This window comes from Equus caballus, chromosome 19, assembly GCF_041296265.1.
Source record: "Equus caballus isolate H_3958 breed thoroughbred chromosome 19, TB-T2T, whole genome shotgun sequence".
In the NCBI taxonomy this organism is placed as follows: Eukaryota; Metazoa; Chordata; class Mammalia; order Perissodactyla; family Equidae; genus Equus; species Equus caballus.
The window spans coordinates 34,513,088-34,540,417 of record NC_091702.1 but is presented as its reverse complement, the minus strand read 5'-3'; the positions used below and the strand labels follow the sequence as shown (position 1 = coordinate 34,540,417).

The window sequence follows — 27,330 nt, the reverse complement described above, 5'->3', positions numbered from 1 at the left end:
GCTGGGTACTGAGAATTGAGTGAAGTTTGCAATACAGAGAAGAGACTCCATGAAAGAGTACACAGTATATTCAGGCATTTCTGGAAATGCAATTTGATGTGGCTGAAAAGTGGGGTGAATGGAAGGTTAAGGTAAGAGATAAAGAACAGGCTAGATAAGATCACCAAGTACTTGAACACCACACTAAGTGGGTTAGGCTTTATCCTGGAAAAATGGAGAACCATTGAAGGGTTTTGAGCAGGGACATGATCTGATCAGATTTTTGTTTTAGAAAGATAGGTCCTACAGCAAGAGAGAATATACCGAAAAAAAGAAATGAGAGGACAGAAGGCCAGATAAAGGTGACATTTCTTCATATGGTCCTGGAAATGAGGGGCCACTTCATCATTAACAAGGTTAGACAGAGAGAATTTTCTTGGCCATCTCTCATTAGCTGTTCACCAATGTTTCACATGTGCATTATGTCTCTCCAGATTCTTCCAAGAAGATAAAGGATGTCTTGGCTGAATTTAATGAGGGTGGGAGCCTCAAACAATATGACCCACATGAGGTAAGAAAATTTCCATTTCATGCCTTTAAAAAACCTCATGTCCCAGCTTTTCCATAATATGTTCCCCTCTTGGAAGTTTAGCTCACCTTAGTTCATTGAGAACTTGCTTCTCAATGTATTTTCTCCTAAGTCTCAAGTGAGCCATTGGTACTAGCTGGAGTTGTATGTTTCCCATCTCCGTTCACCCTCTCACTGTCCTAGAAGACTACATCATACCCTCTCCCCTTTCCTCAAATCTCTCACTCCTCTCCTCATTCTCAGTTATCAACTGTTTTCTACTTCACTGATAAAATAGAAACAATCAGAAGAGATCTTCCACAAGATCCTCGCCCACCTACATACCTTTCCTCCTGTAACTAGGAATGAGCTCTCCATGCTTTCGTTAAGTCCAACCCTCCACTTGTCCATTCAATCCTATCCTCTTTTGGTCTCTTGACAGGCATTGCTTCAGCAATGCATTCCTCTCTATGTCTGTCTATCTCTACCTCTACCTATTTCTATCTCTATCTCTCTGTTTCCCTATTTCTCTCTATTCTATCTCCTTCACATCAGCTTTCTCTTATATGTTAGATTTTTCTCATCAACATATAAACATACTGTTATTTCTCCTACATTAAAAAACATTCTCCTGACCTCACTTCTCCCTCAAGCTACCACCTCATTTCTTTCCTGTCCTTTACAGCAAAGCTGTGCAAAAGATTTGTCTATACTCATGGTCTCCAATTTCTCTTCTTCCCACTGTCTTGAAAGCCCTTCAATCAGAGTGTAACCTGCACCCCTCCTCTAAAATCATTAGTCAAGATAGCCAAGGACTTCCACATGGCTAAATTCAATAGCCATTTTACTCAACAGCACTGGACACAGTTGGTGAAATCCTCCTCTACACTCTTCACTTGGTTTTTAAGACACTACACTCTCTGATTTTCCTCTTTCCCCTCTATCTGACATTTTCACTTAAAAAATCAGACAGGCATCTCAAACTTAACATGAGCTGAACTGAGCTCCTTGATCTTCCCTTTGAAATCTGGTTTTCCAAGAGTCTTTCACAGTTCAGTAAATGACAACTCTATTCTTCAAGTTATTCAACCTAAAACTATGGAGTCATCATTGACTTTTCTCTTTCTCTCACATCCCACGTCCAATTCATCAACAAACCCCGTCACTTCTACTTTCAAAATATACCCAAAATCTAGCCACCTCTCACCACCAGCACTGCTTCCATCCTGACCCGAGACACCATTATATTTTGCCAAGATTATTGCAGTAGTCTCCTAACTGGGCACCCTGTTTCTGCTCTTGACCTTTAATGTCTATTCTTCACACACATCCTAAGCAATCTGTTAAAACTTAAGTCAGATCATGTCACTACTCTGCTTGACAATCTCTGATGGTTCCCCCTACCTCCTACTCAGAGTTGAAATCAAGATCATTACAGGGCCAGCCCAGTGGCCAAGTGGTCAAGTTCACACACTCCACTTCAGCAGCCCTAGGGTTTTGCTGGTTCGGATCCTGGATACGGACCTAATACCGCTTATCAAGCCATGCTCAGGTGACGTCACACATAACAGAACCAGAAGGACGTACAACTCGAATATACAACTATGTACTGGGGGGCTTTGGGGAGAAGAAGAAGAAAAAAAAGAAAAAGATTGGCAACAGATGTTAGCTCATGTCAGGTGCCAATCTTAAAAAAAAAAAAAGATCATTACAATCTGTACCTCTCCCTACTCTCTGACCTCATTTCTTGCTACTCTCCTTCTTCTCCTTCCTTTTCAGCCATATCAGCCTCCTTGATTCTGTCAAACAAGACAAAATTGCTCTAACCTCAGCACCTGTGCAGTTGCTTTTGCCTCTTCCTGCCGTGTTCCTTCCCCTGATATCCACATTGTTCCTCCCCTCGCCTCCTTCAAGTGTTTGCTTAAATCGCCTTCTCAGTGAATGTCACCTTCTCTATCTAAAATGTTAAGCCCTCTTTCCTGACACCGCTTATCCTCCTGTTCTGCCTTATTTTCTTCCTTAGTACTTCTCACCATCTGTCACACTATATAACTTATTTATTTAATTGTCCCTCTCTCCCACTAGAACATTTTTGTTCACTGCTGTATCCTCAGTGCTCAGAAGAGTATCTGGCTCATAGCAGGCACTCAACAAATATTCGTTGAATGTAAAAATGAATGCAAGACCTCCCTTACTTTCAAATTCAACTCATATAATATTTCTTGAGCATCCAGGCACTGTGCTGGGCACTGCAGAAGATACTAAGATGAGGAAGCACAGTTCCTGCCCTCTGGAACTTATTTCCTACTGGCAGGGTCAAGTTTAAGAACCATGACGCTGGAGTCAAGTGGTCTTAGGTTAGACTCCTACCTGCCAACCAGCACTGTGACTTTGAATAATATTTCACCTTTATGAGCCTCAATTTCCTCATCTGTAACCTGAAGATAACAACAACCAAAGAAAGACCCTGAAGTCTGCAGATCAGTGGATTAAATGAGATAATTTTTGCAAAGTGTCTAACGCTTTACAAGACACTTAAAAAATGGTACTCATTATTATTCCCCTTTCCCCTGAATATTTTAAACTCAACTCCCTCTTCCCTGCTCCTGGGTCCTTTTATGAGAGCTAATTGCAGAAAAGTGACTGATCAGCAGGACAAACTTGGGATGAGGCTAGCCGCTTATTCATATTGTCATCCTTTCCACAAACCTTGAGTCAACTCCTTCTCTGCTGGGTACTGGTAGTGAATCAACAGAGTCCATGCCCTCGGGGTACACCTGAGAGGGGCTTTGGATAAAATGCACCAATCACCAGGAGAATGAAGTAGGAGAAAGGTTCCTGGAACAGGAGCCAGATTGAGAATGCACGGTTTCAAAGAACATTCCTGAGGAGAAGCCATGCAGAGAAGATGGCAGAGCCAGCAAAGAACTTGCTGCTACCCCCTCCCCCCAACCGTCTACCCCCAACTCCAAAAACACAGGAACAAAGACTGGCGGGGGCTGCTAATCAGCCCGTCCGCCCTGGGGCTGATGAGTGGGAGGGGAACAATTTGGTCAAGGCCACCGAGGGTGTGAAGGCCACAGGAGCTTTCAGAAGCAGGGAGCAGCTTGGCTGTTATGAGCAGGCTGCCACCCCCACCTCCATCAGGCTGGCCCCCACTCTGTATGCCTGGCACCATTGTGTCCCAGGAGAGCTTGTCACTCTGATTTTCATTCTTTCTCACAGTGTGGCTGGCTTCTAGTAGGTGTAATGTCCCGGCACGGGGTTGGGGAAACAACAAGGGTTTAATTTCTCTTGAGCTTGATGGCTCACTGCTGCTAAAATGTCTCAACAAGAAATGAATTAGCTGTGGGAAGGGGCAGGTTGCTGGAAAAGCGAGGCCAGGCATAAAAGCTTGCAGAGTGGCAGGGCTGCATCTGGTCCTGACAAGCATGCCCTTACCTATCAGCACTGAATGATTCTCTGGAGAATAGTGTGCAGCTGAAGACAACCAGAAGGTGGACAAGAATACAGGGGAGCCAAAGGGGCAGGTGGTTTTGTTGCATCATGACCTTAGACTCAGACACATCTAAGCATAAAGCCCAGCTCTCTTACTTGCGTTATGACTTTGAGCAAGTTATTTATGTTCTCAGAATTTTTTCATCCACAAAATGACTGTCATAGTCCTCCCTCACATTGTTGTTATGCGACTTAAGTGAGATCACAGATGTAACATGCCTGATGCACAGTAAACTCTCCATCTAGTTCTCTTCCCTTCCTGACCTGGGTAAGAAATAACTTTCTTTAAACAGATTGCAGCAAAGGCAATTGCCCAGCTAGTTCTTGCATGAAAGTTGCAGTTTCTGGGAAAAAAACAGGCCTGAACAATGGCAGTGCCGAGGATATTACTCCAGGGCTCAGAGGATTGCCAACGTGCCTCATAGTGGTTGGTTATCTGGTTTGGGAATGGTACCCAGCTACTCTCTACCCATCACACGTTTACTAAGCAGTTACTCTGAGCCTGACCCGTGCTCATAAAGAACTTACTCTCTCATAACCCAGATATCACTTTGAGAGTGGCACATAGTCACATCTCTTTGCCTACTGATCTTTGGGTGCTTAGAAGGAGTGCAGGGAGTGTGACATCAGCACTGGGACCTGTGACAGATACAGTAGCAGGAGCACTGGACTAGGAGTCAGACTGGGTTTCTGGTTTTACTCTGCCGCTAGCTGGCTGGTGCAATCACTGAACTCCCAGATCCTCAGCCACATAAGGAGATCTAGTCCCCTGAGCTCTTCTGGGGTGAATGCTCTGTGTTTCTGTGCTTATTCTATGCCATCCTGTTCCCCAGGATAGGGACATAAATGGATGGACATGTGTTCAATCATCATTGTTTCATAAGTTCTCATAACAGTTTGTCAGTTCTTTTCCTAGAGCACTCACCACTGCTGACTCTATATTACAGTTATTTCAATCCTTTTACCATATATTGCTGAGTCTCTTGAAGGTATGGACCCATGCCTAATTCACCGGCGTGACCCTCATTGGTGCCCAGCTCTGCGTCTTGTACCTAGGAGACTCAGTGCATGTATGTTGACTGAATGAACTCTACAATAATTGGTCACAGTCAAGTGTACCAATTAGAAACCCAACATCCATTAAAATGCCTATCAGGAAACACTGTGATAGATGGGATGGCGGATACAAAGATGAAATAAGACATTTCACTACCTCCCAGGAACTCTAGATCTAGATGAGGAACTAAGGTATGTCACAAACAACTATACGTTAATAGAGGGCAGCAGATATGAGTGTCCCTAGACAGGAACCAAGGTCGAAAAGTATAACAATTCAGGCATAGGAGATCATACCAGACTTCCTGGAGGAGGTGGCATCTGGGTTGGGGCTTAAAGGATAGCTAGAATTTTAACAAGTGGAGAAGGAAGCAGTTCACGTAAAGTGCACGGAAGTTGGGCCAGGAAAGAACACAGAAGACAGTCTGGACAAACTATGGAGGTATACATAAGGAATAATAGGAGAAAAGACTTAAGGGTCTCAGAGCTTGAAGTGGCCACAAATCTAGGTTGGAGTGGGATTATGGAAGGGCTGTGAATCCCAAAAGGCTCAGAAGATGCACAAGATGATCCATTGGACTGTGGGAACACTACCTATTAGACCTTCTATTTACACTGATTTTTATCTAATCTAATTTCTATTTTCTAACTTATTTTTTGTGTATGTTTTATAACGTCCAGTAGAAGAGCATAGTGGTACATGTATATAATTATAAATGAAGATAAGTGGAAACACACGCTCAAAAATGTAATAGAGAGCACCTGATTTTAAAAGTTTGGAGACAAATGATCTCAACTCTCCAATGGGCAATTAGAAACCATGGAAGGTTTTTGAGTAGGGAAGCAATCTGATCAGAATTTTGCTTTGGGAAGATCAACCTGGCAAAGATGAATAAGATGGGAGGACCAACAAATAGAGGTGGAAGCAAAGAAGCCTTTAAGAGATACTGCGCTGGTCTGGTAGGATGCATGAAACAGAAGTCTGAAACCAGGAACTTTGGGGCCTTCAATAGACCCCTTGTCAGGGTGGTGGCAGAAGGACAATGGACACAAAAAAGACCTGGATGTGACAGATGTTGCAAAAGAACAGTGAACAGAAGGAAGGGACAAGAACTAGTCTCAGATGACTAGGAGTTCAAAGCTGAGCCTGGAGTATTGGGAGAATAATGGTGTCATTGACATTAACAGAAACTGCCAGGTCAGGAAGAGGGCCTGGTTTAGAGAGGCAGCTAATAGACGTGTAGAGCCTGAGATCTTCTAGTCCAGCACTCACGATTTGCTAAAGAAGAAACTTAGGTTCATAAAAGGGGGAAAATATGGTAGAGCTGAGACCAGTCATGAGGTCTCTTGATCTCATTTGATGATCCTTCAGCTTTGGTTTTTTTTAAAGCATTATGTTAGACTTTGTTTAACTGAACTTTCTTTTTATTAAATCATTTAGTACAGTCTGTTTTCCAGAAATATTTTATGCTGATAGTTTTCAATTTGATGCTAACCAAAAAAGATTAACAGGACATTTTGGAACTCAAAACTACATTGTAAAACAATACTTGTCAATTAAAATAGAATGACAATGTAAAAGAACCTTTTAAAGGAAATAAAGTGCTCTCAGCAAATAGTCAAATCAAAGCAGAAGTGATCCAAAATAGCACAACACCATGGAAAATAGAGAGTTTCAACGTGAGAGATTGGAATGCTGCAGAGAAGCCAGAGATGAGAAAGTGTAAAAAGAGACAATTGGATTTGTGACCCTCAAGAGAGCAAGTTCAGAAGTGATGGGCTAGAATCCAAACTGAATGAGATTAAGGAGGTGAGGAGGCTACTGTTGTCTGGAGAAATTTGAAGGGGAAGGGAGGAAGGACAGGCTAGTAGCTCAAGCAGCCACCAATTTCTTTGAAATAGTGACCTTGAACATGCCTGCAGGTAGGAGAGACGCAGATGTTGGGAGACGCCATCACAGACAGAGAGGGTAGAGTCAAAGGTCAAAGTGGTGGATTCCATTTGGAAAGCAGGAGGAAAAGGCTTTGCTCTTGTGTACTGAGGGAAAGGAGAAGGGTGTTGAGGAAGAGACATTCTGAGGTGATGAGGCTGTGGAGACAGAGAGGGACAGAAAGAGGATGAAAGAGAGACACGCAGAGACTCAGAGATAGAAAAGACAGACAGGTAGAGACAGAGAGATTGGTAACTGTCACAAAGAAATGTGAGTCCACCATTTGCTTAGAGGTCTCTTCATCTGATAAGAGCCCACGTTACCCTCTGTCCAAACGAATCAAGCTTCTTCCACTCTGCAAAGGAGATGTATAGAACAGTCTAGCAGGGAGCTAAGTAGAAACTGCCTTGGGAGCTCCCTCCCAGTGGGGTCGGGAGGGCATCACTTGTTTTTAGGGCCAAGACTTTGTATTCCAAACCTGATTGTACACATGCCAGCTTCTCGTCTGGGAAGGCTCCCAGATCTGCCTGAAGAGACAAGAGGTTAAATGCTATAACGTTTTGGAAGGAGAGCCGAGTAGGCTCCCGGAAAGGGATTTTATTCTCATGGCTGTGATTATTCACAAAAGCCTGCACAGCAGATCTTGAAGTAGTTCTTCCTCAAATGATTTCCAGGAGCATCTGCCGATTTGATGAAGAATCTGATGCCATCAAAGCACAAGCCAGTGATGACTCACTGCAAACTGTTGTTGTTGAGTGTTTGCTGAGTGAAGCAGCCCTGCCTGGCATGGTGGCTCCCAGCCTGGGGCCAGAAGCCAGGCAGCACTGGGAGAGATACAGCAGGGAGAGGTTCTAGTTTTTGGCATGTTTCTTGGTTCTACCTTCTGTCCTTGGCTTCCGGCTCTTTTCCCGGTGCCTAAAACCTTCACAAGGACATGTTTTGAGAGCCGCTGAGCCAGACGCACACCCTCCCCTGTTACCTTGAGGCTTGTCCAGGGAAGGTCAGTTATGAAAGTAATGAAGGATGGAGCCTGTCTCTTTCTCTTCCAGGTCTTTCCCCTTTTCTGAGACCTGAATACTCAGGAATCACATCCCTCACAGCACAGGCAGGAAATCGAGATACTACAAAAAAGCCATTTCTTTCCATCGTGTTTCCAACTACATCCTTCTTCATCTTCCCTTGGATTCCGGGGCACTGACCTAGTCCTGCTCATTACAGACAAGTCCCTCTCATGGGCCTGGACTGAGGCAGTGACCCTCCCCTGTGGCCTCCTCCCCAGCGCTCACTCTCCCTCACCCCTTTTCTACCTAAATTTAGATGTGTCTTGTTCCAAAAGCCTCCTGTGGCACCAGGCCCACCCCCCCAAACCTCAATGTGCAACCACCAGTGTCTTCTCTTTCTTATATCCTACTCTCTGCTCTCTGTGCCTGTCATTCTCTATCACCTCCCTGGCCTTTTCATTCCTGCCCCACCAATCACTACGCTTTCTTCTGCTTCCCTTTCCACTTCTCTCGCCTGCCAGTTCCCCGATTCCTTTTCCTCCTCTCCCTCTTCTGTCTCCTTGCTTCTCTCCACTGACTTTTCCCTCTTTGTCCTTTCTCAGCCAGTTGGCTATGAGGTCTTCAAGCTGTTCATGAGGGCATACCTGGAGGTGGACCTGCCTCAGCCACTGAGCACGCACCTCTTCCTGGCCTTCAGCCAGAAGCCCAGACAAGAGATCCCTGACCACCCAAAGGAGGAGACCAGCAACAGCGAGGCCAGTGGCCCAGGTACATAGACCAGAGTTCCCCAAGATAGAAGGGAGATTTTTGTAGCTCTAATCCACTTGCCACAGCCATGGCTGCACTCCTAGGGGGTCCCCTGAGCCAGGGACTTCTGTATAGGGTGGGAAATGGGGACCAGGGGATGAGGACTCCTTTCCTCATATAGGCTCAAAGGAAGTCTTGTCTGATGACTCTCTCAGTAAGAGGAATAAAAAGGGACATAATTCCTGCCACTCAGGATCAGAGGGGAGGATGGGGGAAAGAAGAGGCACAGACTAACATATGGCAGGTGGAGAGAGCCTCCTATCAAGGCTGCCAGTCCATGAATGAAGCACATTCAGCTTGAGTATCCATTCTGGGACTAGCCTGGCAGTGTCAGAGGAAGAGTAAGGAGGGGGCACTTTTTCCTGGAGCTTCGGCTATAATGAGGGAGACACAGCCAACCCCAATAAGTGAGCATGAACCCAGCTGACACTCAGAGACACTGATACAACCTAAGTGATCCAGACCTCAGGAGAAGGTCTGCCCCTGCCCCTCTAAGAAGCTGGAGGGTATGGACTGGTCTTTGCATCTTCTGTCTGTTCCCCAGAGTCCAGCATTCAGAATGCGGATAATGCTGCCAAAGCAGATGAGGCCTGTGCCCCTGATACCGGTGAGTCTTTGGAATACAAGTTTCGAGGGAGGAGTTGGGAATACCTCATCCTTGGGTGGAGGCAGAAACCTAACCAGCAGTTTTGTTTTTCATATAATTGTATGCCGTTGGGCAGATCTTGTCTGCCTCCATCTCTGGGGTCCCCACCACTCAAATGTACTAGGCTTCTGAGGCTGGACAAAGATTCTTGCTTCACTTGATAGCAAGGGCAGATCCAGACTCAGGACAGTTCATTAAATGTTTACTTCTGACAGGTCTGCCTGGCCAGAGAGGGGAAAAGGGGAACCTTCTAAGGAGAAGCTGTATGATAGGGGTTTGACTGTGTGTGTGTGTGTGTGTGTGTGTGTGTGTGGGTGTGGGTGTGGGTGTGTGTATGTGTGTGTGTGTGTGTGTGAGAGAGAGAGAGAGAGAGAGAGAGGGAGACAGAGAGCGAGAGAGAGAATGTAAAGAGATGGCTCTAGGGCTGAGGTACAGATGACTCTACCAGTGGATGGCTGGCAGGGGGAGGGCAAGTGGGTAAGAGAGTGCTCTGGTTGACTTTCAACAATATTCACGTGCTCTGTTTGAACACATTGGGAGGAGGAGCAAGGGGATGCTGGATGATGTTCTGAAGATCTATTTGCCAGGCACCTGCTTTATTACATATTACACTTGGCCTTCACAGTCGTACCACTTTACACATTGAAGAATTGCGGCTTTAAGAGATTATATACCACTATGTGACATATGGAGCTGGGAATTTAATCCAGAATTATCCAAGCTCAAAGCCCCTGCTCTTTCCTACACCAAGAGAGGAAGGAGTGGCCTCTCTTGACGTGCCTGGACTAAGGTTTGCCTCTATGTAAAGGCACCATTTTGGTTAGTTCCCGATGGAATGACCAAGGCTGCAGTCTCAGTGCAGCTCCGTAAGAGGTGCCTAGCTGTTTGTGGGTCCACTCCTGCGCCGTGACTGATATAGAACCTTCCCTGGCACATTTATCACTGGGAACCCATTCCTCTGCTGACAGGCTATTGACAGGCACAAGCCCTCAGGCAGAGGCTCCTAGGAAAACTGGAAAGAGCAAAGGTTATCTTCCTTGACCTCTGATCTTGGATCTCATACAAATTTCCTGTACACTATCAACCCAAGTTGGGCAGGCAATAAGCATATTGGTTAAGAATCTGGACTTCGGGGACAGACTGCCTGGGTTTGACACTCAGCTCTGATACTACCTAGCTCTGTAACCTTCAGTATATTTGAACAATGTCTCTGTGCCTCAGTTTCTCCACTGGTAACCTGAAATGATAATAAGTTTTGATATGAAGTTTGAGTTACACGTGTAAAATGCTTAGAGCCTGCCTGAAGCATAGTAAATGTTCAATAAATATTAGCAATTATTATTCAGGCCACCCTCCCAAAGCACACTCTATTCTTAACTCCACATGGTCTGTCAAGATCTCCTTTATTCTGTGCCCTCAGTCTCCAAGTGTGTCAACTGAACATCCTACTCTCATGGAAGAACCCCCTCAGGGACTCTCCTCTTCACGGTTGCTCTTGGAGCTTCAAATACGAAGACTCAGAGTCAGACCTTATTGCATTTGCATTATTTTCTGGAAAAGATTGATACACATTGGTGAATTCCAGCTCTTAGGATGTGCCCAGGGGATAAAGAATGCAGTTTTAAGTATCTTTCAAATATATAAAAAACATGATAGATAAGAGATAATACAACTGAAGGAGACCTAATTGTAACAGAGATCCATAACAAGAGAATTTCTTCAAGTGGATACTAGATGTAGTTCTAATCTCTTTTCCAGTTACAGCAAAAAGGGCAACTAGAAGTAATATAAAGTTTTCAGTGTTTAACTGAAGGACTGATGAGATAAAAAATTCACGATGGATGGAAAGCAGAGCATGGTTGGAAAAGAAGAGTTGTCTCTGGACAATATGCTCAGCAAATTCCAGGCTGCTCATGGAGCTCCACAAAGCAAGGATTAAGAGCATCAATGTCTTCCTAAGGGCTTCAGGGACAGTAGCAGGTCAAAATTCTACAAAGTATGGGCTCACCCACCCTGCTGCTAGCACCTCATCCAGCCATGCTTGGTCCATGGTCCCTTGGTTAAAGGATTTGAGTCATAAATAAGTCTTGAATCCTGTGTGGAATAGTAGAGGCATATTATGACATAAATTGTTCTCATGGTAGAAAAGAAAGGGTGAAACTGAGAGCTTTGAGATTCTAAAGTCTCAGTAAGAAAATCAACAATGAAAAGCCTCTGGCCCCAAATTCTTTACCCTGAACTTTCTTAGTCCCAGTATCTGAAACTTCAAGAGGAACCTGAGAGAAATTGCACTTCATTCCCTAAGGCTCCAGATTCTAGGTGGGGTTTGTTTTAGTGGCTGAAGTTTCTGAGGTACCAAGGAAGGAATTAGTGGGTATGCTGTTATCAAGTGATATTTGAGAAAAGATAATTGATGATGATAATGGAAGTTGGCTAACTTATTTGACCACTGTGCTTACTTGTCATGTCTATATCATTTCTGGGTCTGAGAACAACTTCCAGAGATTTCCTCCTGGACAAGTGGTTTGTGATGCACCATTTTCCTTGTTTATGGGGAAATACCAGTCTCCTACGGTCAAATCACGAAAGGACAATTATCTGACGGCTGGCCTGGGGAAGCGTGTAGCATTTTTTCATCTCCTTTTGTGATTCAAGATTTACAGTCAAAATCCTTTTCCCGTGAGGACACCTTTCACAGATGTCTTAATTAGATGACCCTGTTCGCCAGAAACAAGAACGTAGGGCCAGGCAGACACCACAGAGAGGGGCCTCTGGCAGCAAGGAAGAGCCAAGTTCTGGAATCACCTTAGATCAGGCCATCTGTTGAAAATATCACCCTTTTCCTATTGCACAAGCAGAAGCCAGAGGAAGAAACTAGATCCTCATTTGATATGACCTATTTAGGCCTATTCGATCAATCTCCAAACTCAGATCTAGAATCACTCCCTTCAAGTTTTTCCTTCCCAGAGCCAGGTGGGTGCATGATTATGTCCATAATCACAGCAGAGAAGGACTTTCGTTGCATCCAAACGTCAGCTCAGAGCCCTGAGCAATCTGCCATCATCAGGATGTCAGCTTCGGAAAGGCTGAATTCACCCCTTCCTGAATGCCCAGGACTAAATGGGATACGCAAAGTGAACTTCAGTCTCCTGGTTTTTATTTAGTTTCTCATGCTGTTGAGATGTTTCAGCAACTCGGAATATTGGAGTCTCAAGGAAAGTCCCTTAATTTTTTTTCTTAGTTTTCCCCAATTATATAAAGTAACACACTCACATTGTAGAAAATTTGAACAGTACATAAAAAAGCTAAAGAAACAACAAAGTCACCCATAATCCTACCAATGCAATTACACACGTGCGCACTTGCACACACACACATACACATATCCTTATAGGGCTTTTTTTCTAAAAATTTTTACAGGACTAGGACCAGACTGTATACATAATTTTGGATCCAGCTTTGTCTTTTGCTTAACATTGTGTTCACAAACATTTCTTACATTGCTTAAGACTGAGTAAACATCAATTTTAATGCAAGTCCCTCTTTTAACAGATGAGAAAACTGAAGTGGAGGAGTAGCCTACTTGTGCAAGATCACACACCATTTAGCACAAACCCAGTGCTAGAGCCCCTAGCTTGCTGCTCTGTCCTGTATGCCACACTGCCCAACTGGAAGGCAACAACACTAAGAGAGAAGGCGGAACAAGTCAGGTCTACCCAAGAACCCACACGTGAAAGAGTTTGTGACATGACATCAGGAAAGAACCTCTGTAATCTGGAAGAAGGTGTTAGTCTTTTATTACTGGCAGTCCCCGAGGGATGTGCTCAGATGACTGTAGGTTAGTGGTATTCCATGTAAGGCAGCAGGAAGAGGAGGGACACCAGTAGACCTCAACGAAAATTAGAACGATGGTTCAAGGCCCAATTATAGGGCTGGTAATTCAAGGATCTTTGGGAAAAGTCTCTAGTAATGTTTTGAAACAGCTTTGTTGAGGTACAATTGGCATAAAATGAATTGCACATGTTTAAAGGGCATAGTTAGTAAGTTTTACATGTGTATACACTTAGAAACCAGCACTACATCAATATAATGAAGATATCCGTCATTGCCAAAAGTTTCCTTTGTAATTCTTTTTTCCCACCTACCCCCATCTCTATACAACCACTGACCTGCGTGCTGTCACTACAGATGAGACTGTGTTTTTGACATTTTATATAAATAGAATCATACAGTATGTACTCTTTTGGATGTGGCTTCTTTCATTCAGCATTATTTGAAATTCTTCCATATTATTTTGTGTATCGATAATTAATCTATTTTTATTGCTGGTTAATATTCCCAATACCTAGATAGATATTCCACAGTTTGTTTAATCCATTCACCTGTTGACGGACACTTGGATCGTTTCCAGTTTTTGGCTATTACAATAAAACATGAACATTCTTATACAAGTCTCTGTGTGGACAGCTTTCATTCCTTTTGGGTAGAGACCTAGTAGTGGAATGACTGGGTGTAATACGGTAGATATGTATTTAACTTTATAAGAAACTGCCAAGTTTTTTCCCAAAGTGGTTAGGCCATTTTACACACCCACCAGCACTGTAGGTAGGTTCTCATTGCTCCATATCCTCACCAACACTCAGCATGACAGTCTTTTTATATTTAGCCATTCTGATAGGTATATAGTAGTATTTCACTGTGGTTTTAATTTACATTTCCCTAATGACTAATGATGCTGACTATCTTTTCATGTGCTTTTGCCCATTTTTTAATTGAGTTGTTGGCTTTCTTATGGAATTTTGACAGTTCTTTATATATTCTGGGTACAAATCCTTCATCAAATATGTTACGGTAAATATTTTCTTCCTGTCTGTGACTGGTCTTTTCATTCTCTAGCAGTGTCTTGTTTTTTTTTAATTTTATTTATTTATTTATTCATTTTTTCTTTTTCTCCCCAAAACCCCCCGGTACATAGTTTTGTCTTTTTAGTTGTGGGTCCTTCTAGTTGTGCTATGTGGATGCCTCCTCAGCATGGCCTGATGAGGGGTGCCATGTCCACGCCCAGGATTTGAACTGGCGAAACCCTGGGCCACCGAAGCAAAGTGCACAAACTTAACCACTTGGCCACGGGGCCGGCCCCCTCTAATAGTGTCTTTTGAAGAGCAAAATTTCTTAGTTTTAATGAAGCCAAACTCATCACTTTTTTCCTTTATGGATTGAGTTTTCAGTGTTGTATCTTAGAAATTTTTGCATCACTCAAGATCACAAAGATTTTCTCCTATGTTCTTCTAGATGTTTTGTGGTTTTAAGCTCTACATTTAAGTCTATAATCCATTTTGAGTTGATTTTTCTATATGCTAGGAGGTATAGATTAAAGTTCCTTTTTTTTTTTTTTCGTATGGATATCCTGCTTCCCCAGCACCATTTGTTGAAAAGACTTTCTTCACTGACTGACTTTGGCACTTTTATCAAAAATCAGTTTACCATATTTGTGTGGGTCTACATCTGGACTCTATTTTCTTTCATTGACCTGTGTGTCTATCTTGATGCCAATAACATACTGTCTTGATTACTGTGGCTTTCCTAAGTCTTGAAGTCAGGTAGTGTAAGTCTTTCACCTTTATTGTTTCTCAGAGTGGTTTAGGCTATTCCAGATCTTGGGCACTTCCATGTGAGCTTTAGAATCAGCTTGTCACTTTCTACAAAAAATGTGCTAGGATTTTGAACAGGATTGCATTGAATTTGTGGATCAATTTGGGGGGAACTAACATCTTAACAATATTGGGTCTTCTTATCCTTAAACAGAGTATACTTCTCTATTTATTTAGGTCTTATTTAATTTCTTTTTATATACTATTAGGTTCAATTTGCTAAAATTTTGTTAAGAACTTTTGAATTTATGTTTATGAAGGATATTGGCATGCATGTTCTTTTCTTGTAATGTCTCTTTCTGGTTTTGGCTTTAGAGTAATGCTAGTGTCATAAAATTGGTTGGGTAGGATTCTCTCCTCTTAAATTTTCTGGAAAAAATTTGTATAGAATTCATATTATCTCTTCCTCAAATGTTTGGTAGAATTCTCCAGTGAACACATTCTGCCAGGCATTTTCTCTGCGGTAAGTTCTTTTACTTAATTTCAACTCCTTTTTTACTTAAATTCAACTACTTTAATAAGCTTTCCTGGTTATTTATTCTTCTTAAGTGAGCTTTGATATTTTGTGTCTTTCAAGGAATTTGTCCATTTCATCTAAGTTGTCTAATTTAGTGACACAAGATTGTTAACAATATTCCCTTATTAACTCTTTAATATCTGTTGAATCTATAGTGATGTCACCTTTTTCACTTCTGGTAATGGTAATTTGTGCCTTCACTCATTTTTTTCCTCATTAGTATGACTGGAGATTTGTCAATTTTATTGATCTCAAAGAACCACTTTTGGTTTCACTGATTTTCTTTGTTGATTTTCTGTTTTCTTTATTCCATTTATTTCCTTTCTGATCCTTTTATATTCTTTCTTCTGCTTACTCTTACTTTTATTTGCTCTTTTTCTAGTTTCTTACAGTGGAACCTGAGATCATTGATTTCAGACTTTTTTATTTCTAGTATAGGTGCTCAGTTCTAATTTTGATGTGCTGTGTTTTCATTTTCAATTATTTCAAAATACCTTATGATTTCCTCTTTGACCTTTGAGTTACTTAGAGGTGTATTGTTTAGTTTCCAAATATTTGGGGATTTTCCAGATATCTTTCTATTATTAGTTTCTAATTAATTTCACTGCAGACAGAGAGCATACTTTGTATGATTTTAATCCTTTTAAATTTATTGACATGTGTGTTATGGCCTAGCACGTGGTCTATCTAAGCAAATGTTCCATGAGTACTTGAAAATAATATTTATTCTGCTGTTGTTAGATGAGACGTTCTATAAGTGTCAGTTGGGTCAAGTTGGTTGCTAGTGTTTTTCAAGCCTTTTATATCCTTACTGATTTTCTATCTATTTGACCTATTAATTGTTGGGAAAGAGGTGTTGAAATCTCCAACTGTAATTGTGAATTTGTCTGTTTCTCCTTGCCGTTCTCTCAGTTTTTGCTTCATGCATTTTGAAGCTTTGTTATTTGATGCATAAATATTTAGGATTATTATGTTCTCTTAATGAATCTACCTCTTTATCATTATGAAATGATTCTTTTTATTCCTAGTAATATTCTTGGATTTGAAGTCTACTTTATTATAATTGTATTCATAATTAATATAGCCACTCTAGTTGACTAGTGTTACCATGGTAAATCTTTTTTCATCCTTTTACTTTTAATGTATTTGTGTCTTTATATTTAAACTGACTTTCTTATAGGAAGCATTTAGTAGGATCTTTTTTTTAATCCAATCTAAAAATCTCTGCCTTTTAGTTAAACTTTTAGAACATTTACATTTAATGTGATACTTGATATGGTTAGGTTTAAAACTACCATCCTGCTATTTATTTTCTATTTATCCCATTTGTTCTTTCTTTCCCTTTTCCTCTTTTTCTGCCTTCTTTTAAATTGATTGAATATTTTTAATGATTTCATTTTAGCTCCTTTTTTATCTTATTAGCTTTAACTCTTTGTCATATTATTTTAGTGATTGTTTTAATTCTCACAGTCTACCTTTAAGTAATATTATTCCACTTTGCATATACTATAATAAATTTACAGTGCACCTCCATTTCTCGCATCCACGTCTTTGTGCTATTGTTGTCATTTACTTTACTTCTCCGTATGTTATATTATAAAGCACCCAATACATTGTTATTATTTTTCCTTCAATAGTTAATTATCTTTTAAAAAGATTTAACTAATAAGAAAAGTATTCTTAACCCATGCGGTTACCAGTTTTGGTGCTCCTCATTCTTATGTGTAAATCCAGGTTTCCGTATGGTATAATTCTACTAACACAATTTTCTTTACCATTTCTTATAGTGCAGCTCTATACAATTTTGTACATCTAAAAAGTCTTTATTTTGCCTTTTTTTCTAAAGACACTTCACTGAGTAAAAATTTCTAGGTTGATAGTTTTCTTCTTTTAGTACTTGAAAGATGTTGTTCTGCTGGCTTCCAGCTTCCATTGTTTCCAATAAGAAAACTACAGTCATTCTTATGTTTGTTTCTCTGTACGTGTGTCTTTTTTTCTCTGACTTCTTTTACGATTTCCTCTTTATCACTGATTTTTATCAATGTGATTATGATGTTTCTTGGGTAGTTTTACTCATGTTTCTTTTGTTTGGGGTTCACTGAGCATCTTGGATCTGAAGTTCTATAGTTTTTATCAAATATCAACAAATTTGGAAAAATTTTAGCCATTATTTCTTTAACTTTTTTCTGCTCCTGACTCTCTCTCCTCTTCTTCAGATGATCCAATTACATGTTTATTTGACTACGTCTACTTGAAGTTGTCCCACAGCTCACTGATATGGTACTCTTTTTTTCTTCTTTTAGTTTTTTTAGATAGTTTCTATTGCTATACTTCAAATTCACTAGTCTTTTCTTCTGCAATGACTAATCTATTGTTAATCCCATTCAGTGCATTTTTCATTTAACACATATCTAGACACTTGATGTGGGTATTTTTTTCTGTCTTTCCTGTCCCTGCTTAACATGTTCAGTCTTTCCTCTAACTTATTGAACATATGGAATACAGTTGTAATAACTGTTTTAAAGCTTTTGTCTATCTTATCATCTATGTCATTTCTTGGTGCATTTCAGTTGATTTTTCTACTTATTATTGTTCATATGTTCTTGCTTCTTTGCATGCCTGGAAATTTTTTATTGGATGCAAGATATTGATATTGTTGGATACTTGATATTTTTATAGTCCTATAAATAGTCTTGAGCTTTGTTTTGGGATACAGTTAGGTTACTTGGAAATAGTTTGATCTTTTTAAGTCAAGCTTTTAAAGCTTTGTTAAAGAGGACCAGAGAGGCATTTACTCTGGGCTAATTTTGCTCAGCTACCAAGGCAGAACTCTTCTGAGTGGTCTACCTAATGATTCATGAGTTTTGGGGATTTTCTACCTTGGTTGGTGGAAATAAACACTATTCTTGGTTCCCTGTGCAGAAATTCCAAGGATTGTTATTTCTAATTCTGGTTCTTTCCCCAGCCTCAGGTGGTTTCCTCATGCATGTGTGCTAGTCATTACTCAGCAAAATAATTGAGAGGATCTCTCTGCTGATTACTCAAAGGGACCTTCTGCAGATCTTCAGAGTTCTTTCTATGTGCACGTCCCTCCTCTTCAGCTCTCTGATCTGTGAATTCTAGCCACCTTGGGCTCACCAGATTCCCAGCTCTATCTCTTCAACTCAAAGAAACTACCTGGATCTGCCTGGGTTCGCCCTCTCTGCACCGTGGCCTAGAAACTCTTTCCAGACAGTAGGATGTGGCAATTGTGAGGATAACGTCGTTTGTTTCCCATCTCTTGGGACCACTGTTTTGTGCTGGCCACATTCAATGTCCTGTAAACCATTGTTCCATATCTTTTTGTCCAGCTTTTCAGTTGTTTCAGGTGTGAGGGTAAATCTAGTCCCTATTAATCCAATTTAGTTGACATAGAAGTCATTGCAATAGTGTTTTAATGGATGAATAATCTAAGGATATAACAGTAACTTGGGGTATAATGGTCTACCCTGTATAAAGGACTTCTCGCATTTGTCTTATATATTATTGTGTTTTTCCATAACTTTTCCTCCAGTGATGATTTTAATACTTCTGTTGTTTATGCAACTTCGTTGCAATTTCCCTGTATCACATTATCTTTTTTTTAATCTTATCCTATTGTATTTTCATCTCAACTTGCTCACCCCTAAGACTTTCTGTTTCTGTTTAATAGAGAGTATATCTTTGCAACCTGCTGAGGGTCTTGTCCAGTAGGAAATTCTTTCCAAAGATCTGAGTCCTTTGAGACTTCAGGATGAAGCTTCCTTTCCTTGTTTTGCAGCTCTATTTCATAGGCTTCATCTTGCTCTCTTTATGGGGCCCTTTGTAAAATACAGAGTGTGTCAGTAACCTTTGGTCTCTCACACTGTCCGTCTGGATGATGGTTAATTCCCTTTTCAGACCAGGACCTGACCTGTAGGCTTTCATCCAGCACAGACCTGAGATGGAATGTTTGCTCCCATTGCTTGGAACTTTGGCTCTCTGAATGAAGAGTGTACTAGTACATTGCCTTTCCCAGCAGGCATTACTATCAAGGCTCTCTCTCCCTCTGCCTGTGCCTCCAGCACTTTATTACTTGGTGGTATTACAACACCTAAGTTGGATTTTTCACTGTCAATCATCCTTTTACTTTTTCCTGTGTTTTCTGTGAGTTGCAATCTCTTACTGGATATAGAGTGGCTAGGGGAAGACAGATAGCACTCAAAGTGCCTCAAAAATGCATAATTTACATGGTAAAATATAAGTGCCTGGTTTTCTGGTTGGTAATAACCTTATACTTCTGAATCAGAGAACAAAAGTGTGGAAGGGACAAAGAGTTTTCTTACCTCTGAGAAGGAAAATTTCAGAGGGAAAACTTACCCTATTCCTGTGGCATAATAAGCTACTTCTGCATTTTCTTACTCCAACTGATTTGGCTTGTAGTTAGTCAAAATTCTTCCTAGTTTCCGTAAATTAGTTGATTTTAAATCTCAGTTTTTTTCTTTTGAATATTCATCTTTTTATTTATCTCTAAATGTATTCCAGAAAAAAATTGTGAAAGAGCACATTGGTAAATGATCAATAGTCTGGGTTTTGGAATCCTAGCCAAAATTACCTCTACAAATTGGGTGTGTTCCAAAAAGTTAGGCTAAATGATGTTTGCCTGTTGGCTATTGATATTACTAAAAATCACTACCATTTTTTTCTGAAAATTCAGAATATAGATGGATTTCTTACAAGGATATAGATTCTAAAGGGGTCAGAATGGAGTCCATTCAGAGAGTATGAACTCCACAAACTGGATTTCTAGGGCCATCGATTTGGTCATATCTATGTAACCAAAGCTTTTGAAGATAATTATATAAAATTCTTGCCTCTACCATGAAAAGGATGGGGAAACATAATATTTACTAAACATTAAATGTCCTTGGATGCTTTCCTTTTGCCTTTGCAGAATCAAAAATCACTGAGAAGCAGGTGCCAGCTAAAGACCAAGTGGCTGCAACCCCTCTGGGAAACCCTGTTGCTCAATCTTCAGGCTCAGAATCCCCCATAGTGTACCTGAAGGATGTTGTATGTTACCTGTCCCTGCTGGAGACGGGGAGACCTCAGGATAAGCTAGAGTGTAAGTACTCGCCCTGTCAAGGGACTTTGACTTTCTCCTACAGGAAGAGCCAGTGTCCTGTCTATCTTTCTAAACATGCTGGAGATTGATCCGGGATCATGGGTATGGGTGCTGCCTCCTTGAGGGAGGTCTACGGCCTGTCACCAGCAGATAGGAGCATCTCCTAGAATCCACCCTGGGACACAGTACCTGTTGTCTAGAGAGTGGGAGATACATCTGAAATCTTGATGTTGAGAACCAGGATTTGAAAGGGAAGGGGTCTCTGCAAGTGGTGAAGACTCCCTTCTCTTGCTGGCAGGACTTCTGCAAAGCCTCCAATCAGAAAGCGGCTGCCTCCTCTTAGTAGATTTTTCAAGGAACAATATTCCACATCTATCTTCCCTCCCCTATTCCATGCCCAAGTGACTCTTTAACAATGAGGAATTTTTTTTCCTTGAGATCGCATCAACCTCTATCTTATTTCCATTTCTTCATCCACTCCCACCCCAAGTTTTTTGGCCTCTAGAGAAAGAAGGCTAGTGAATTAAGGGAGTTGAGCTGGGTTTCATGGTGCTACTAAGTTGGTTTCAAAAACAGATCTTCAGGAGGAGAGTAATAGCTGGTGGCGGGAAGGAAAGCCCACAGTGACTGAAGCGGCCTGCAGTCTTATAAATGAGTCCCTCCAGGGGCGGTCTCGCTGGCCTCTGGGAACCTATGGCAAAGTTTTAAAACAGGAAATGATAGGACCGTGTTAAAAAATATATATATTGTTTTAGCTTCTCTTGGGAACTTAGTAGAGATTAAGGGGAAAATGTACACATTATAGCAAAAGTCAAAAACCCAGCTAATAATTAGACTAGTCAGCAAAACTTAAACATTAGAAAAGAAAAGTCTGGCAAAGGTTAACCCTTGCCAAAAACAAAATGAAACAGTTTGCTCATTAGCTGAGCTTAAAATCTCCCGCATAGGTTTGAGGTGTCAACACTTGCAAGTCTCAAGTGCCAATTTGTTGGCACATGTAGCAGATTTCTGTTTCTTCTAGCTAATGTTAAAAGACATGATAACCAAACAGGTATCTTTTTGGAAATAGTAGCCTGAAATCCCACCTATCACTAATGCAATAATTACAATAATAACACATCACTAACACCTTATATTTGCTAAGCACTTTAAATGCATTATGTCATTTTAACCTTACAATATTCTAGAATGTCAATATGATTATTCTCATTTTACATGTAAGAAAGAACAGAAAGGTTAAATGACTTGCCCAAGGCTGTGCTGCTACATAGAATGCTTACTCACATTTTCTAGTTTTACTCTTCATGCCCAGAAGGACCGAAGAAAGCGCCATGTTAGAGAGTCTCCTCAGCCTGGGGTCCGGGAACAACACTAGTGGGAAGGTCTGTCCTTCTTTACATCGTTCAACCATCTCTGTGGCGAGTCAGCTTCATATACTGAGTGCCTCTGACCATGACATTCTGAGCAGTCACAAAGAGTCAGAAGCCCTTGACCCTAATTTTAAATAACTTGAACTCCAACCAGGAACTCGCCACTGAACAAAACACAAGTTGCGGAGACATTAAAACGTGTAGAAGGAAGCGACAACACAAGGGTAACTTAAGAGGAACACTGTGACCCTGTGGGCATGTGCTGAGAGACTCAGAGTGGTTGCATGGGGGAAGAAAGGGTGGGTCAGGGGAGGCTCCAGAGAGAAGGTGGGCATGATGAAGGGTTTTAAAGGATGAGAGGGAAATGAAAACGTGTTCAGCTCTGCTCCCCATCCTGCTTACTTCTGGGACCACAGACAGGATCTCTACCTTTTAGTTGAAAGAAATGCAGGTTTCCAGGTCCCATAAATGAACATTTAGTCCTTTGCTCAAATTTCTCTCCCAGATCTTCCTGATCCACCATCACCTCCCTGCCGCTGGAAGGCGATAGAGGGTGTTTCTGAATAGCATATGGATTTTAGGAAAAGGATAGAATAGCTTCTGTAATAGTAACTACTTCATAGGATTATTGAGGATTAAGTAACAATGTGCATAGGACAGTTCATTGTCATATTAAATGCCATATGTAAATGTTCATTAATGAAAGAAAATAACATCTTTTGAGTGCTTTCTACATTCCTCATTTAAAAAACAAACCTAGGAGAAAGAAACTATTATAATCTCCATCTTACAGATGAAAAAACTGAGCCTAGAGAAGTTAAATGACTTATTTGACACCCTAAAGGTGGTAGGGAAGAGCCAAGATTTGAATCTACCTAATTCCACACCCTTTCTGTGTGCAATAGAAGCAGTGTCCTGTCTATAATTCTGGTGCCTCTGCTCCACCACCGGCTGGGCGTTTGCTTTGAGTTGTGTTCCAGTGATCCTGAGAAGTGTGAATGCTCTATGGGGAATCACACTCGTGACCTGATCTCATCAACCACAGAGTTGTTGCTTCAACAGCCCCAGAAGCCAAGTGGCTTGGTTGTCCTCCTTCTTCCCACCCTCTCCGTAAGGAGGTCAGACTGTTCCTTGGAGGGTGGGTGAGTTGGCTGCAACAGCCCTCACCCCAGTGACGGTCAGAGCTGATCTAAAAACTGGCAGCAACAAAGCCTCAGCCCATCCTGGTGCCTGGAGGACACCTCAAGCCTCACCTCTGTGTTTCTTGCAGTTATGTTTCGTCTCTATGACTCGGATGAGAACGGTCTCCTGGACCAAGCGGTAAGCTCTCCAAATATCCTTCCTGGATCTTAGAAAGGCTGGGGGAGAGGGGAGCAGATGGAGGAAGAGTCTGAACTCTCAGTTCCATCTTTATAGGAATAGCAATGTCTCAATATGGACTGCAGAAATGAATAGAACCCCCCACCTTCTACTTCCTGAAAGAGAGTGAACTCCAACTTGCCTTTTATTCCAGAAGTCCAGGATCATAAAATCTCAGAATGGGGAGATGCTTTAGTATCTCTTCTAGTTTAACTTCCCATTGGGTTCAGAAATTCCCCCTGCAATTTCCTGCCAGGTCCCAGGGGCAGAGAGGAGAAGGATGAGGGAGGCAGCAAGACCAGGACAAGAGGACAGGAGGTTAACTGCTGGTGTGCTTCGGCATCACCCTGGCCTTCCTCTCATACCCCAGGACACTAGCTCTCGGAGTCTGGTTCTGTCTACTCTGAGCACATAATCTCATCCCTTTGCACCTGGGAAAGCCTGAGACTCGCCCCCCACCTCGCCTCAGGAATAGGCAAGGATAGGTCAGGGATCATGGAGTGAGAGGAAGAGTGGAAATGGAAGAAGGCAGAAAGAGGAGAAGGCACATAGAGTCAGATAGGCCTTGTCTTCATGACTGGCAAGGTCAGAGATGGGACTCATTAACAGAAAGACTCTGAGGTTGAGGTGCATGGGGCTGATTCAGACCAGAGGGAGGAAGAAAAGAAACAAGTCCACTAGACCAACTAAGACATCCTTATTCCCTCCAACCCCAAAGTGTCTTTATGGGATCCCTACAGCCACATTGCAGTGCTGTGGGTTGGGTCATGCCGGAGAAAAACCAGAGAATCACAGACTCTCAAACATTTGGTCAACACACATTTATTGAGTGTCTACTCTATGTCAGGCACTATTCTAAGCACTGGAGATGCATCAGTGAGCCAACTGACAAAAATCCATGCCCTCACGAAGCTTTCATTCTAGTGCAAACATGCACACTAAAAAGCATAGTAAAATATGTGTTAGATAGAGACGTGTGCAAGAAGAAAAACGAAGGAGAGAAAGGAAGAGTTAGAGGGAGCTGCAGTTTTAGCAAGAAGAGCCAAGGAAGGTATCCCTGAGGAGGGGACATCTGAACAGAGACTTGCAGGAGGTAAGGGAGTAAGTCATGGGGATATCTAGGGGAAGCACCTTCCAGGCAGAGGGAACAGCCAGAGCAAAGGTCCTGAGGGGTGCCTGGAATGTTAGCGGGTTAACTAGGAGCCCAGAGTGACTGGAGTGGAATGAGGAACAGATGAGGTCAGAGTGAGTAAGTAATAAGAGATGAGATCAGAGAAGTAATGGGGGAGGAGGTACTTGCAAAGCATTATCAAGTCTTACAGGTGGTTGAAAGGGTTTATCTTTTATCTGGAGAAATGGAGAACCAATGGAGATTTTGAGCAGAGGAGTGATATGATTGAGTTAGGTTTTAACAGGACCACTCTAGCTGCTATGTTGAGCCCTAGACTACAGGAATGCATGCAGAGATACCAGCTGGGAGGCTATTGAGATAAGCAAGACAAGACATGATGGCAACCTGCCCCGGGGCAGAAGCATTGCAGGTGGTAAGAAGGGTAAAATTCCAGATATATTTGGAAGGTAACATGGTGGACTGAAGCAAGTCTCAAGAGTTATTGATTCAACTTTCCGCCAAGAATCCCTGGCAGTTGGACTCCCAGCCTCTTTATGAATGCACCCAGTAATGGAGAGGTCACCCGCTCCCTTAAAACAGCCACTCCACTGCTGGGGATGACCGTTAGTTAGAGAGGGGCTTCCTTGCCACACAAAAGCATCTATAGTCTGCCAGGGAAATTTTCAACACAAAACCTGATTCTGTTCTCCCTCCCCCTCCCCCAACCCAGTGGTGAGGCCAAAACAGGCCAACCCTCAACTCCTCGCTCCCTGCATCCCTCCGTGGCCTACTTCTGCCCTCGGTAGCTGACCAGGACAGCTGACCAGTGGAATACCGATTCTACACAATAAGCCTTCAAGTATTTGAAGGTACTATCACATCTCCCCTAAAATCCTCCCCAAACTAAAACTTCCTAATTCCTACCCTGTTTCTCATAAGGCAGGCTTAAATATCCACTCTGGTCAAGCTCTGATTTGTCAGTGCCATTCTTGAAACATGGCACAGAACTGAACCCACCCCTCCATGACTCTTTAAGCATCTACATGTGGCCTGCCCACGGTAGACATCAGGGGAACTAGTTCTTCCTGAAATCTTCCCACTCTGCTTCCAGGAAATACCCAACCCATTTCACAGCCCAAAACTGAGTCTAATTCTCGACTCCTGAATCACATTGTTTTATCATTGAATCTTGGACCCAACTAGATTCACAAGCTCTTTTCCATTGGAGCTTCTGCTGAACCCTGTCTCCACCTTTCTGCCCACTTCCTTACCCCTATCTACTGCCTCATCTGAGGCTTTGCAATGGCTTATTTTTTAATTCAAATGAAATACATTTTTTAAAATCCCTGTTGGTTTTTAGCTTGCTTGTTTTGACCCAGCATTCTACATGGTGGAGGTAACACATTTGAACCTTGTCTCATTCACCAACGTGTCTCCCCAAATCAAGCTTAGAATGAGCATCTTAGATGGTGCCCAAGAGATGCAAATGCCTCCTCCTCAGTCCAGGTTGTTTCAGTGGGACTCTTGGTGCACAGATTCATTAGCCTCCAACAATTCTCTGAGGTTTTATATGGAGCCTGGCCTTGGTACCAAACAAAAGACTCACTCATCAAGCAAAAGTACCCTCATGTATTTCCTGCTCACAGAGTCCTGGGCTCAGGGCTGAACAGGACGCAAAGGGAAAGAGGAGATGCCGAAGGAATCTAAGTCATAGTGCCTGAGCTAGGACCAACACAGTGGCCCTACATCCAACTGAAACTGACCCTTGGGGTGTAGATGGAGCGCAGGTTGCTAAAGCTGTGGGAGCGAGGAGTGATAAAGAAGGGAGGAGAGAACTGCCTTCATTTGTAAGTATTTGAGGGAGCTATGATCACAAAGGAGAAAACAGGAGTGCTTTCTATGCTAAGTCAAAGCACAAGATAGGCAAAGGAAGGTGAGTCTGGGTAGGTCCAGGAGGAGGTCGTGTTCAGTGAGCTTTCTGCATACCTCTGGCTTGTCCATGTTTTGTCCTTCTTGTGAGCATCTGCTCTCCAATGAGCTTTGTGGTTGAGGCAGAACTAAAGAGCAGAAGCAAATGGGGCACTCCTCATGGAAGGCCAGTTTATTGCACTGGCTGCTTCTCATGCTCTGCCCTGCCCACTTTCCCACAGGGTTTGATTTTGAGTCGTGCTCTTGAAAACGCATCTTCAGTTGGTTTCTCACCTTGATGTTTTCTAGGAGATGGATCGTATTGTTAACCAAATGCTGCACATTGCCCAGTATCTCGAGTGGGATCCTACGGAGCTAAGGCCTGTGAGTTTCCAGAAGCACAGGGCGACTTCCAAGCGAGCTTCCATGATTAGAGGGGACACAATCAGGACTTGGATACAAATGTTTATGGTGCAGGCTCTCCCAGACTCATCTTCTTATAGACAGCTTCTCTGGAGTCCTACACCTTGACCTCTCATTTCTCTGATAGGAAAAATTGTAGACAGCAGGGAAAAGTGCTGACATAGTTCAAATGATAATTCCCAATTCCCCCTAACCTTTTCACCAGAGCTAATTTTCTTTCCCCTGAGGAAGATTCACCCTGAGCTAACTTCCATGCCAATCTTTCTCTATTTTTTAGTATGTGGGCCGCCAGCACAGCACGGCCACTAACAGAGCAGTGTAGGTCCACACCCAGGAACCAAACCAAGGCCACCAAAGCAGAGCGTACTGAACTTAACCACTAGG

At 42.2% G+C, this 27,330-nt stretch overlaps 1 protein-coding gene across 7 annotated transcripts in view; it reads left to right on the top strand.

Moving 5' to 3' along the window:
* The window catches only part of DGKG (diacylglycerol kinase gamma), a 236,116-nt gene that overhangs the window by 80,542 nt on the left and 128,244 nt on the right, over nt 1–27,330 (top strand). For all 7 annotated transcript variants that reach the window (XM_070242677.1, XM_070242678.1, XM_023623474.2 and 4 more), the window contains 6 exons: nt 474–550; nt 8,635–8,800; nt 9,384–9,446; nt 20,605–20,775; nt 23,416–23,465; nt 26,833–26,907. In XM_070242677.1, coding sequence (XP_070098778.1) covers nt 474–550; nt 8,635–8,800; nt 9,384–9,446; nt 20,605–20,775; nt 23,416–23,465; nt 26,833–26,907 — 602 coding nt within the window. The remainder of the gene's footprint in view (nt 1–473; nt 551–8,634; nt 8,801–9,383; nt 9,447–20,604; nt 20,776–23,415; nt 23,466–26,832; nt 26,908–27,330) is intronic.